This window comes from Nomascus leucogenys, chromosome 24 (genome assembly GCF_006542625.1).
Source record: "Nomascus leucogenys isolate Asia chromosome 24, Asia_NLE_v1, whole genome shotgun sequence".
Lineage (NCBI taxonomy): Eukaryota > Metazoa > Chordata > Mammalia > Primates > Hylobatidae > Nomascus > Nomascus leucogenys.
The window spans coordinates 24390471-24403030 of record NC_044404.1 but is presented as its reverse complement, the minus strand read 5'-3'; the positions used below and the strand labels follow the sequence as shown (position 1 = coordinate 24403030).

At 47.7% G+C, this 12560-nt stretch overlaps 2 protein-coding genes across 5 annotated transcripts in view; one reads left to right on the top strand and one right to left on the bottom strand.

The window, feature by feature from the left end:
* NIPAL3 (NIPA like domain containing 3) overlaps window positions 1-8885 on the bottom strand; it is a 56065-nt gene extending 47180 nt beyond the window's left edge. For 2 of the 3 annotated variants that reach the window (XM_003271614.4, XM_030805140.1), the window contains exons 1-2: window positions 8731-8885; window positions 5073-5422 (exon numbers count right to left, since the gene is read on the bottom strand). In XM_003271614.4, the coding sequence (XP_003271662.1) occupies window positions 5073-5165 (93 nt within the window). In that variant the 5' untranslated portion in view covers window positions 5166-5422; window positions 8731-8885. The remainder of the gene's footprint in view (window positions 1-5072; window positions 5423-8730) is intronic. The other variant, XM_030805141.1, reaches the window with a different exon arrangement.
* Window positions 8886-10826: 1941 nt separating this feature from the next.
* Window positions 10827-12560, top strand: part of STPG1 (sperm tail PG-rich repeat containing 1) — a 57988-nt gene continuing 56254 nt past the window's right edge. Inside the window, exon 1 of one of the 2 annotated variants that reach the window (XM_030805142.1) lies at window positions 10827-10956. The gene's annotated coding sequence lies outside the window, so the exon portion shown is untranslated. The remainder of the gene's footprint in view (window positions 10957-12560) is intronic. The other variant, XM_030805143.1, reaches the window with a different exon arrangement.

Below are 12560 nucleotides of genomic sequence, written 5' to 3'. Positions count from 1 at the left end.
CACATGCTTCCTGCATGCCTAGTACATGGTCAGACACTGCGTTAGGTGCTTTTTCATTGATCCACACAGCCGCTGGGAGGGAAGGATGAAAACCAACATTCTACAGATAAGATAACAGGAGCTCTGCAGGGTTGCACCATACACCCAAGGTCACTTAGCTAAGAAGGAACAGTGGGGACTTGGACCCAGGTCCTCTTCTCTTTACCCCACCCAGTACTTCAGTCAGCTCAATCATCATCACAACCATGCCTGTCCCTCACCTCAATTCATACATCCGTGGTAGAGTCACCATGAATTATTCATCTTTGCTCTGGCATGAAGATATTCCATACTAGGCAACTGAATTGAATTTGTGATTAAAATGGAAACTTACTAGAAATCTCATCAGGGAGAGTGCTCTGAGTTTTCTTAGATTCTTATATTTGTCCATTTGGCATCCATTCATCACAGGGCCAATTGTATTAACTGATTTTTTATATTCTAAGGAGCATGCCTTTCATATGCTAACTAACCAATCCAGAGCTGCAAACATCTCCTTTATTAAACTCTCACACCCCAGGTCAATATTTCCCCTGCTCTACATCAACCCAGGGCTACGTACCAGACAACCCAGAGTTCTTCAAATCAGCCAGTCCTAAACTGTTCACCCTGTCCTGCCGTGCCTTTCCCACAGAAAAACACAATAAAGGCTCTGATCTAAGCTTTCCCCACATGCCCTCTGCTTCTAACCAACTGACCTTGGTGTGTCCCGTGTGGCCCTCTGCAGCACGATGTGCCATTTTTTTTTTTTGTGAGACGGAGTCTCGATCTGTCCCCCAGGCTGGAGTGCAGTGGCGTGATCTCGGCTCACTGCAAGCTCTGCCTCCCGGGTTCATGCCATTCTCCTGCCTCAGCCTGCCAAGCAGCTGGGACTACAGGCATCTGCCACCGCGCCCGGCTAATATTTTTGTATTTTTGAGTGCAGACGGGGTTTCACCGTGGTCTCGATCTCCTGACCTCGTGATCCGCCCACCTCGGCCTCCCAAAGTGCTGGGATTACAGGCGTGAGTGCCTCCTTCCTTTAGGAAATGTAAGCAACAAAAATCTTCTTCAATGGCATTAGCCATCCATGGAGTCACTCTGTCATCTCCATAAATTAAGGCCTGGGGAAAACTCAAGAGAACAGCTTCTATCATTACATTAGAAATGGTGTAGACTCTGAATATCAAAAGCAGAATGGAACGTTCTGGTTCCTTCACAGAATGAAAGCACTCAGCACCTTCAATATGTAAGGCAGTATTCACTCAAGCTGACCAGTAGCTCCCGAATTTCCTCTGAAGTCAAGACTGTGCCACCATCAATGTGTTTTCTGACTTGAAGAGAGGGTGATTACTCCTGGGGGGAGGGGAGTGACTAGCAGGGGCACAAGGAGACTTTTGGGTACTAGTAACGTTCTGTTTCTTGATTTGGGCATCAGTTGCAGGTATGCACCCTCTTCGTTAAAATTTAACATCTAGGCCGGGCGCGGTGGCTCACGCTTGTAATCCCAGCACTTTGGGAGGCCGAGGCGGGCGGATCACGAGGTCAGGAGATCGAGACCATGGTGAAACCCCGTCTCTACTAAAAATACAAAAAAATTAGCCGGGCGTGGTGGCGGGCGCCTGTAGTCCCAGCCACTCGGAGAGGCTGAGGCAGGAGAATGGCGTGAACCCGGGAGGCGGAGCTTGCAGTGAGCCGAGATCGCGCCACTGCACTCCAGCCTGGGCCACAGAGCGAGACTCTGTCTCAAAAAAAAAAAAAACATCTAGAGCTCATGATTTATATATTTTTCAGTATGCATACCATACGTCAATAAAAAGGCTGGTTAAGAAAAGTGTTTTCTGACTTGGAACCCTGCTCCATTTTGAATAATGCTCTGTGCAGCACGTGGACACCTCCAAAGACGGGAACAGTAACGCTGCCTACTTGAGAAGAGTGTTTTGCTCACTTTGAATATCAGTGCTGACTAAGATGTGATGGCCTGAGATCATGATTTCTCAGGATGATGGAGTTGGTGCGGGAAGGAGCTTAGTAGATCATGTGGTCCAGAAATTCCCACACCTGGCTGATTATATGATTTACTTGAAGAGGTTTTACAAAATGCATGTTCTGGGTTTCTAGCCTAGCTATGCAAAACCACAATTTGCAGGGGAGTAGAGACAAGGGGGTAAAAGGGTGAAGGCAGGGAGAGATGAGTCTGAGGCCTAGAAATCTGCATATTTTTGAGCTCCCCAGGTATTTCAGGTGGTTAGGCAGGATTGGGGACCATCTATGAACTCTGCCTCTTCATTTTACAGAGACAGAAACTGAGGCGTAGAGAAAGGATGACACTTGCCCAAGAACACATACCCAGAGATGACAGAGCTGGGCCAAGAAATCAGGTCTCCCAGCTCTCAGCCTGATACTCTTCCCAACAGAGCCCTAGATGAATACAGTAGCTGCACAGGAAGGGGAAACAACAGGCTTTCATGGAAAGAAGATCAAGGAGCGAGATGCCAATGCTGAAACAGTCATGCCATCTTGGCTCTGAAACTGGTCTGCTCGGTGAGGCAGAGTCCACTGAGAATGTCAGAGTCAGTCTTTGTTCTAGAATGAGTCTAATTCCAGACAAATGTTCATAATTTCCATACATATTCCACCTGGCTGGTCAGATGGAATTATAATGACAAAACCCCTTTAATGACCTGCAGAGTCCCCTCCTTGGGCACACTGGGATGTGGTGGCAGCAGTAGGAGTCAGGACACTGGGGAGTCAGAGCAGCGCCGCAGTTAGGAGCATGGGTTCTGCAGCTGGTCTGACCCGGGTTTAAATTCTGGTTGCACAACTTACTAGTTGTGCCAGTCAGGGCCATTACTGAACTTCTCTGGGTCTCAGTCTCCTTGTCTCTAAAGTGGGGATAAAGATGGTAACAGCTAGCACTTGACAAACATTGGCCATTATGTGTGGGTCACTGCCTAAGGGCTTCACATGAATAAATTCATTTCATCCTCACCACCACCAGGAAGCAGTTACTATTCTACAGAGGAGGAAACCTGGACCTACTGTGTAGTGCTAGTGTGAAGATTACCCAAGGAAAGGCATGTGACGAACTCAGCACAGTATCTGGGATAGAATAAATGCTCAAATGCTCAATAAATATTAGTCATTGTTATTATGATCATCATTATTATCTAAAATTAACAATAGTTCTAGCTCTTCCTCTCAACTTGCTATAGGATCTTAAGAATGTCACTTCTCACCTCCCAGCCTCACTGTTCCAATCCATCAAATGAGAGGTTTGATGAGATGATCTCTAAAGTCTCCTTTAGCTCTAGGGTATTAGCAGTCACTGATCTTTTTTTTTTTTTTTTTTTTTTGAGGTGGGGTCTCACTCTCTCACCCAGGCTGGAGTGCAGTGGTGCAATCTTGGCTCACTGCAATCTCTTGCTCCCTGGCTCAAGTGATCCTCCCAACTCAGCCTCCCAAGTAGCTGGGACCACAGGTGTGCACTGCCACACCTGGCTAATTTTTTGTATTTTTGGTAGAGACAGGATTTCATCATGTTTGCCTAGGCTGGTCTTGAACTCCCGAGGTCAAGCCATCCACCCGTCTCAGCTTCCCAAACTGTTGAAGTTACAGGCATGAGCCACCACACCCGGCCTCTCTGACCTTTAAAAAAACAATTTTCAATAAATCCAAGTCATCAGATGCTGCATTGATAGGTGTTTGGAAACACTTAAATTTGACATTAAAACCTCCTTTTTCAAAAAGGTGCATTCCCTTTGACCTATCCATTGTACCTATATGACTATATCTAAGGAAAGGATCAGAGATCAGCACAGAGATTTACAGTCCAGGATGTTCATGGTTTACAGCCACTCCAGATTCGAGACAGCCTGAATATCCAGCAGTGAGGATCTGTTGAGCAAATTTGGACACAGCAGCTCAACAGATTATAGGGCAGTCATTCAAAAAGTATGCTTTCAGTCACTACTCGATGACATGGGGAAATAGTCCACAAGTAAGGTCAAGTTAAACAAGATACAAAACTTTACAAAACCAAGATACAAAACTTTATGTGCAATGTGACCCCAAATTTATAATACTAGAAAAAAACAAGGAGATATATTGAAATACGAATGAAAATTATCTCCAAGTAACGGAGTAGGTAATATACATACATACCTATATATATATAATTTTTTTTTTTTTTTTTTGGCAACAGGGTCTTGCTCTGTCACCCAGGCTAGAGTGCAGTGGTGCAATCATAGCTCACAGCACCCTCAAACTACTCTTAGGCTCAAGCAATCCTCCCGTCTCAGAATCCTGAGTGGTTAGGACTACAGGCACATGCCACCACACCTGGCTAATTTTCAATTTTTTTGTACAGGCAAGGTATCACTATGTTGCCCAGGCTGGTTTCAAACTTCTGGCCTCAAGAGATCCTCCCACCTTGGCCTCCCAACGTGCTGGAATTACAGGCATGAGCCACCACAACTGGCCCAGAGTAGGTGATTTTTTAAAAATCAAATCTTCTAAGTGGGAATGCATTCCTTTTATTCTATACCTTTTATGGTGTTTCTCTGCCTCCCTATTTTTATGTATTTTAATGAGCATCTCTTTTTTTTTCCTTTTGAGACAGAGTCTCACTCTGTCGCCAGGCTGGATAATAGCGGCACCATCTCAGCTCACTGCAACCTCCGCCTCCTGGGTTCAAGTGATTCTCCTGCCTCAGCCTCCCGAGTAGCTGGGACTACAGACGGGCACCACCACACCTAGCCAATCTTTGTGTTTTTAGTAGAGATGGGGTTTCACCATGCTGGCCAGAATGGTTTCAATCTCTTGACCTCGTGACCTGCCCAACTCCCAAAGTGCTGGGATTACAGGCGTGAGCCACCGCTCCCGGCCCATCTCTTGTCTTTTGCTTACACATTCCCTTGTCTGTGTGAAGAGCCTGCCTGTTTCTGCCAGTGCCAGGCATGCAGATCCCATACATATCTGTTAGCCAATGCAGAGCACTGTGTAACTTTCTTGTTAGGAAAATACAAATTCCCAAACCCCAGAAAAGCCCTTGCCTTGTAGGAGAAGGAGGCCTCGCTCACAGCACTGGAGCTGCTTGTGGGAGGCAGCTGCTGCAGCTGCAGGGCTGCGCTGTGGGCTCCGTCCATGGTGGTCTAGTGACGCATCCCGCAGGGCCTGGCCCAGGAGGTGGAGCTGCTGCTAGGCGGGGCCCAGGCCAGATGCCATCTCTCCTCCTGGTGTTCACCTCCCTCCAGCAGCCATCACTTCCTCATGACAAAAGAATACTTCAAGGCTGTTTTGGCAGATTTACAGCCTTCTCCTCAGCTTCACTCAGAGAAGTGCCAATTTCCGTGGCTCTCCCAGGCAGACAGAGAGGGGTGTGTTTTCCAGTTCTTGCGGTGCTCTAGGGTGGTGGAGAGGAACATTAAAAATGCATGGACAAGGAAACACTGAGCCCAGCTTTGTTATCTGAGAAGAGAATACCATTCAGATAAAACATAACCGGCCATGACGAGTCCATTAAAAAAATTCTTCAAAATTCCATTCTAGCAGTTAAAAAACAAGTTCTATCACGCCTTTGTCCTCCCCTTAACACAAACCTGACTCATCTATCTCAAAAGCTTTCTCCCTGGCCCTTAAATGTTCCCTTTCCTCCTCCACTCTGCTTTCTTCCTCCCATCGCACCCTAACTTAAATCCTCCCTTTTTCCACAGCTCTTGAGCACAAGTAGTAGAATACTAACTTCTCCAGGTCTCAAAAAAAAAAAAAAAAAAAAAATTCCACTACCACAAAAAGGGAACATTTAAGTTTCAACTTAGGAAGAAAAGAATCAGAAGAAAAGCTACGTCCATGGAAAACAGAAGAACTGGCCTGCTACCGAGGGTTGGCCTGACACAGGTGAGGTGACACTGGTCTCGGAGGTGGAAAACGTGTGTGACCAGATAACTCTGCCTCTCAGAGATTCAGTTGCCTCCTCTGTAAAGTGGGGGTAATAATGTGGCCTCAAATAAACCCAGCAATGATGAGAATCCCTACTAATTTCATCGGACTTATATTTTCAGTGCTTCCCGAACTTTTCCTTTTTTTTGGAGACAGAATCTCACTCTGTCATCCAGGCTGGAGTGCAGTGGCACAAACATGGCCTCAAGCTGGGCTCAAGCAATCCTCCCTCAGCCTCCCAAGTAGCTGGGACCTCAGATGCACGCCACAAGGCCTGGCTAATTTTTTGGTAGAGACAGGGTTTCGGCATGTTATCAGGCTGGTCTTGAACTCTTGGGCTCAAGCAGTCCACTTGCCTCTCCCGAAGTGCTGGGGTTACAGGTGTGTGCCACTTCTCAAAATTTTCTACCAAACAGAGAAGAGAAAGTATACTTCTAGTGTCCTAGGAGGCAGGGCCAAAACCCTACTTAAAAGTGTTAGGGGTTTCTTTGAGGACTTTTCATACATTTTTTAAAAATGTATTCTACTGCATAGTCTATGTTTATTTTAATAGAAAAATGTTTTAAATTGCTTTTGATGTGCCATGTGCTACCTGTTTTACCCTTGCCAGGTCATTTAACTTTTCGGCCAGGTTCTCCAGCTGTGAAATATAGATAATAATGTTCTCACCCCACATGGCAGTCATGAGAATTTGATGCAATCATACATGTAAAATGCAGGCATAGCAAATGGTCCATGAATGTGAACTGCTGTTAGGATTAATTTTATTCTCCCCTGTTTAATTATTTATTTTGCCCATTCCTTTCTCTGTCATGCATTCATCCAACAAATATTTACTGAGGGCTCACTGTGAGCTAAACAATTTCTGGCACTCCCTGAGGCTTCAGAGAGCTGCCTCCTGTGTATCCTGTAGCTTCCAATTCCTTCCGCTATCCAGCCCTAGGCCCAGGAATTCTGGTTCATGGTGTGGACAGCACATACATATGTGATAAGGCGAACACCATGTCCAGTCCTGGGAAACAATAGATGCAGGTTTAGCACAGGGACAGCTACAGAAGCCTTTTGGCTTGGTTTCACCTCAGGATGAAATTATTGCTACTACCTGCAGACGAGGTTATATATCCAGTATACAGACATGAGATGTAAGCATTCACCGGGTAACTTTATCAGGTAATTCACATCCCATAGCTACACTTCCCTGCCTGTAAAACCCTATGAATATGTGTTTGCAATCTTGTGGAAAGCATAATTATTCACTATACTTTCACATACATGTGAAAGCATTATTGTGTTACATTTCTGTAAAAATGTTTTAGCATTTGTAATAATCATAAGAGCCTTAAGAGTGGCTCAGGGCTCTTTCTACCTCTGAGAGGCCCCGGGAAGCATTCAACCATGAAGCAGTCATGGAGTTGAGGAGCACAAACTCCAGTGGTGTTTGCAGAATACCCTGTTCAGTTGCTCCCAGCTGAGATCTAGCCCGGAGCCTGACAGTGACTTGTATACATACCAACCGACTGACTGAATGCAGGCCGGTTAAGCACTGGGTGCACTGTGGCCCCTTCGCAGTCAAGAATGCCTTTCTAAGGCCTAATCAACCACAACTCCAGAGCTTCAACAAGCAGATATACTCAGCCCCACCCACAGGAGGTCAGAGAAAGCCAACAGACCTTAGCGACATGTCAATCAAGGGAGTGGTGGGAACTCAGACCTCCTAATATCCTTTAGACTAGTTTGCCCAAGTGCTTTTCTGGTTTTGCTTTTGTTTGTGGTGGTTGGCATTGCTGTGGTTTTTCTTTTAAAAAGCAGCTTCCCTCTCTGCCTCAGGAACTCGCAGGCCTCTGAGGCATCGCCTGCAAAGATTGAAAGCTCTCCCTCAGCTGGGTGGGAGTCCGGACTGAAAGCCTGGAGGAACCCTTTGCAAGCTGTACTCCCTTATAAGACACATACTTTTCACCTGGTGACTCTCTTTTCCTGATTTCGAAGCATTTCTCCAGGACCTACATATGCCCGAGAGGCAAGCAGTCACCCATGCGTTGTCAGCCACCCCACAATTAGAGCACGTGGTCACTGACCCAAGAAAGTAATGAGAATTCACTGGGTGCTCTGCTTCCATTCCCACCCCGTTTATCTCGATGACGGATTTCACCAATCCCACAGAGCACGTTTTACAAATGAGAGAGCCATGGCTCATAGCGTCTGTATTCGAATTTGCCTCTTTCTGAACAAATCAATAAAACACGCTCTTTTCCACCACCTGACGATCTGGCTTCTGGAGGTGAGCGCCAGTTCCCTGCCAGGCTTCCCGTTCCTGGGCTTTGGCTCACGAGAAGGTTACGTTCTTCCGTCCCGTCCCATTGAGCTGGAAACTCTACAACTCGAGGAGACTGCACCTCTGTTCAAGAAGCGGGCTTAGACCAAGAACGCCTCCCCTCATCCCACCTGCTAACTCCACCATCTGCTGCCGCCAGGAAGCCCGAGCCGCTCGGCACGAACAGGAGAAATTCTGGCAAAGTTACTCCATGTCACTTCCTGGTTGGGTAGAGCCTGGCATCACCTTTAGTAAGGTAGCCCATGCCCCCGCTCCTCTTGGCCTCGATGCAAAACTGGAAAGAACATTCTGAGGCAACGGGACCCAGGTTGGCGAGGCTGGTGGCAGTAAGAAGGAAGGGTATGTACACTAGGGGACGTTAGGTGACTTCGCTTTTTCCAGAAAAAAAAAACGAAGGTTAAATTCAATTCCCCTTCCTCCCAGTGTTAATCACTACTCACCGGCGGCGTCTCCTCTAAGGCCCACCTATCAAAACCTTCTGAGAAATGACTCGGACTCTTCGTGCAACCCGGAGGCACAGCCTCCTTCATCCCTTCCCAATTCAGAGCTGCCAAGATTCTGCAGTGTTTTGCTTTCAAAGGTCGCGATTTGATTTGCCAGACTGCCTGCCAGTCAGAAGTTGGCAGGCATTTCGCGCAGGCGAGTGGCTGCGAGGAAGGGGAGTGGGCGGGACAGCCCCTGGCAATTGGCTGCGCTGCAAAGCTTGCTTGAAGGATAGGGGAGCGACCTGGGGCTAGAGCTTGGCGTTCACCTGGAGCGGGGACCCCCTAGCGGCCACAGGAAGAATGTTGCGGCGACTCCCCTGCCCCCTCTCCCGCTGTCCTAGAGAGCTCAGGTGGTTGCTCGCCTCCACCTGCCCGGCAGGTGGGCCTGGTTTTAGCAGCCTGCCAGGTGTCCTCCCTTCTTATCCTCATAGCCACCTTCCGCGCTTTGCTCCTGCTGTTCCCCTACCCGACGCTCTCACCAAGTATTTAAATCCAAAACGTCCTTGAAGACCCAGCTCTCCCCAGAGCCCTCGCGAGACTTGGGGCCAAACATATCTCTCCTTTCCTGCCCTCCTGGAACACCTATCGGATACCAAGCCTCCCAGCAATACTGAAGGTCCTGAAACGAGCCTAGCGCTTGGTTAATGTTTCTATAATGTACATAATTATCACGGCTATGATAATTAACATGCTCATGGAGTTTTACAGATGACAAGCTTCTCATCGCTCACACGTTGTCATATACACGCATTTGCTTTCAGATCGTCACAGCCATGAATGAGACATGAAGCCCGTTTTACACATGAAGACATATCATTTGGGCCTAGACATCAACAATGAGAAAGAGGCAGTTCTGGTCTCAGATCGTGGGGCAGAGAAAGCTCCTTGGAAACACGAGAGAGGAACGAGTTGGTGCATTGTAGAAATTGTCCGAAGGCCAGCAGGGCTGGTGAGAGATTTTTCTGGGGGCGTGGTTGGGCCTGCGATCTGAGGGACGGGCCAGGGACAGTTTATAAATAGTATATTTGGGGACCGGGGCGGCGGCTCACGCCTGTAATCTCAGGACTTTGGGAGGCCGGGAGGATCACTTAAGCCCAGGAGTTTGAGACCAGCCTGGACAATATAATGGGACCCTATCTCTACAAAAAAATTTAAAAATTAGTCGGGCGTGGTGGCGAGCGCCTGTGGTCCCAGCTACTCAGGAGGCTGAGGCGGGAGGGTCGCTTGAACCCGGGAGGCGGAGGTTGCAGCGAGTCGAGATCGCGCCACTGCACTCCAGCCTGGGCGTCAGAGCAAGACCCTGTCAAAAAAAAAAAAAAGCTCAGATTTCACCCTAAATTTAAAGGCGAGCTATTGGAGGACTTTAAGCAGGGGAGTAACAAGGTCGCTGTGATCGCCCTGCCCTGAAGCGTGTGAAGAGGGGCTCCTGGAACACTAAGTGGCTGCCCTTGTATAGTCGCCCACGTCAATCTTTTTTTTTTTTTTTCCTGTTAGAAACGGGGCTTGGGGCGGGGCATCGTGGCTCACGCCTGTAATCCCAACACTTTGGGAGGCCGTGGCGGGTGGATCACCTGAGGTCAGGAGTTCGAGACCAGCCTGGCCAACATGGCGAAACCCTGTCTCTACTAAAAATACAAAAAAATTAGCCTGGCGTGGTGGCGAGCGCCGGTAATCCCAGCTACTCAGGAGGCTGAGGCAGGAGCATCGCTTGAACCTGGAGGGCGGAGGTTGCAGTGAGCCAAGATTGCGCCACTGCACTCCGGCCTGGGCAACAAAGCGAGACTCTGTCTCAAAAAAAAAAAAGAAACAGGGCTTGGATGAATGTTAATTCTCTTAGGTATATTCCTTGAAGCAGGATTTTTGAGTGAGTAAAATTCTAAGGCTTTTGGTTTATCACAAGATTTTTGAGGCATGGCCTAGATAAATCTCTCATTAGTTCCCCACCTAGCCACAGGCCCTGATGTAATTAACCTAAGCCCTAAAATTCGTCCGGCTTCACTGCGGACTTTGAAACGCCTCTAATGATTGGTCAACAACTTTTCACGTTAAAGAAACAAAGGATGCCATTGGCTGGAGTTACCTCGCGGACGGCGGAAGGTGGACTCGCGAATGTGAGGCCTGTGGTTGCCACAGCGACCGGGAGGTTGGGCTGGCCAGATTCAGCCGCTGGGACTGGACCAGGTAGGAGGCAGTTCCGGCGGGGGGACCGGTCCCTGAGGTCGTGGGGAAGAGGACACGGTGCACCATGTCCTCCGCATGGGACGCCCGCGGAGACCCCCCGGCCTCCGGGTGCTTGCGGAATTCCAGGGCTGAGCTAGGTGGAGCCCCGAGGGCGGGAAGAAGCCATCATGGGAGTTGCCCCTGCGTCGGGGCGTGTCCTCGGTGTTTCCACCCGAAAAGTGGTGACAACTGGGGCTTGCCTGCTCCACCGAGCTCCTGCGAGAGGCGTGGGCGTCCGACCCTTCTGGCTCAGCCTCCGCGAGTGCCCAAAAGTTACGAGGCTTCAGTGCCTGGCAGTGGGTGGACGCCAAAGATCTGATCTCTACTCATAGGTCCACCCCAGCTCAGGGGGTGTCCCCCAGCAAACGACTTCCCTGCTCTGGGCCTCGATTTACCCATCTGTAAAATAAAAGGGTGAGATTGGAACCTGGTGGTCACTAGCCCGCCGCCAAATTTCCTTCCAGCTCCCTGACACACTTTCTCAGCCTATGAAGACTATCGAATGGGTTATTTACCTGAGTGCTTTGAAAAAATGTAAGCTTCTTCCAGGATCCTTATAACTGAGTAGATAAAAATCACCTACAGACGAAACTACTCAGGACATCCAAAAAAATTCCATCTAAAGTAACAGTATACATAGTTTAGTACATATTTATATACCCTGTACAGTAACATGTATAATGTAAACTATAATACTTAGCATATATAACGTTTTTTAAAAACATAAGAGATGATAAAATGAAACTGTGCCTATAGTTGTGACTATGTGAGCTGTCCTTATAGAATCTAACTCCTGCAGGAAATATGAACACATCTGTACACACAATTGCTAAAAAGTGTCTACCTCTAGTATTCATTCATTCATTCCACCAATATTTATGAAGAAAATACTATTTTTAAAAATTCTCGTTACTATTATTATTTTTGTAGAGACAGGGCCTCGCTATGTTGCCCAGGCTAGTCTTGAACTCCTGTCTCAAGCCATCCTTCCCCCTCAGCCTCTCAAAGTGCTGGGATTACAGGTGTGAGCCACCATGCCTGGCCAACTGAGCAAATACCATATGCCAGAAAATAGATTGAAGATTCAGAGTTGAACTTTCTATTGGGGAAGATCATAAACAAATAAAGTAATGAACATACAATATAATGTTGGGTAGTGAAAAGTGCTTTGCAAAAGATAAAGCAGAATAAGGGACGAGAGAGAGATGGGTTGGTGCTTCTTAAGAGAGGGTGGTCAGGGAAGTTATCCCTGAGAAGGTTTGAGCAGAGAGTCTCGTGAATTTGGTGACAGGACTGCAGGACGATGCCCGGGTCCAGTGAGGAAAAGGAACTGCCCGTGCAGGGAGGAGATATATGGCAAAAGCCAAGAAGGTCCCATGTGGAGAAGAAGATTAGTCTTTAGGTGGTGGGGCATGACAGCTGCCTTGAAATTCGTGCAGAATAGTCATATAGAACAGTGGCTTTCAAACATTTTGACTGTGACTCATGGTAAATGCATTTTATATTGTGACCCAGCACGCACACACGCGTATGACAAACTAAAACTTCACAAAAGACTACAGACT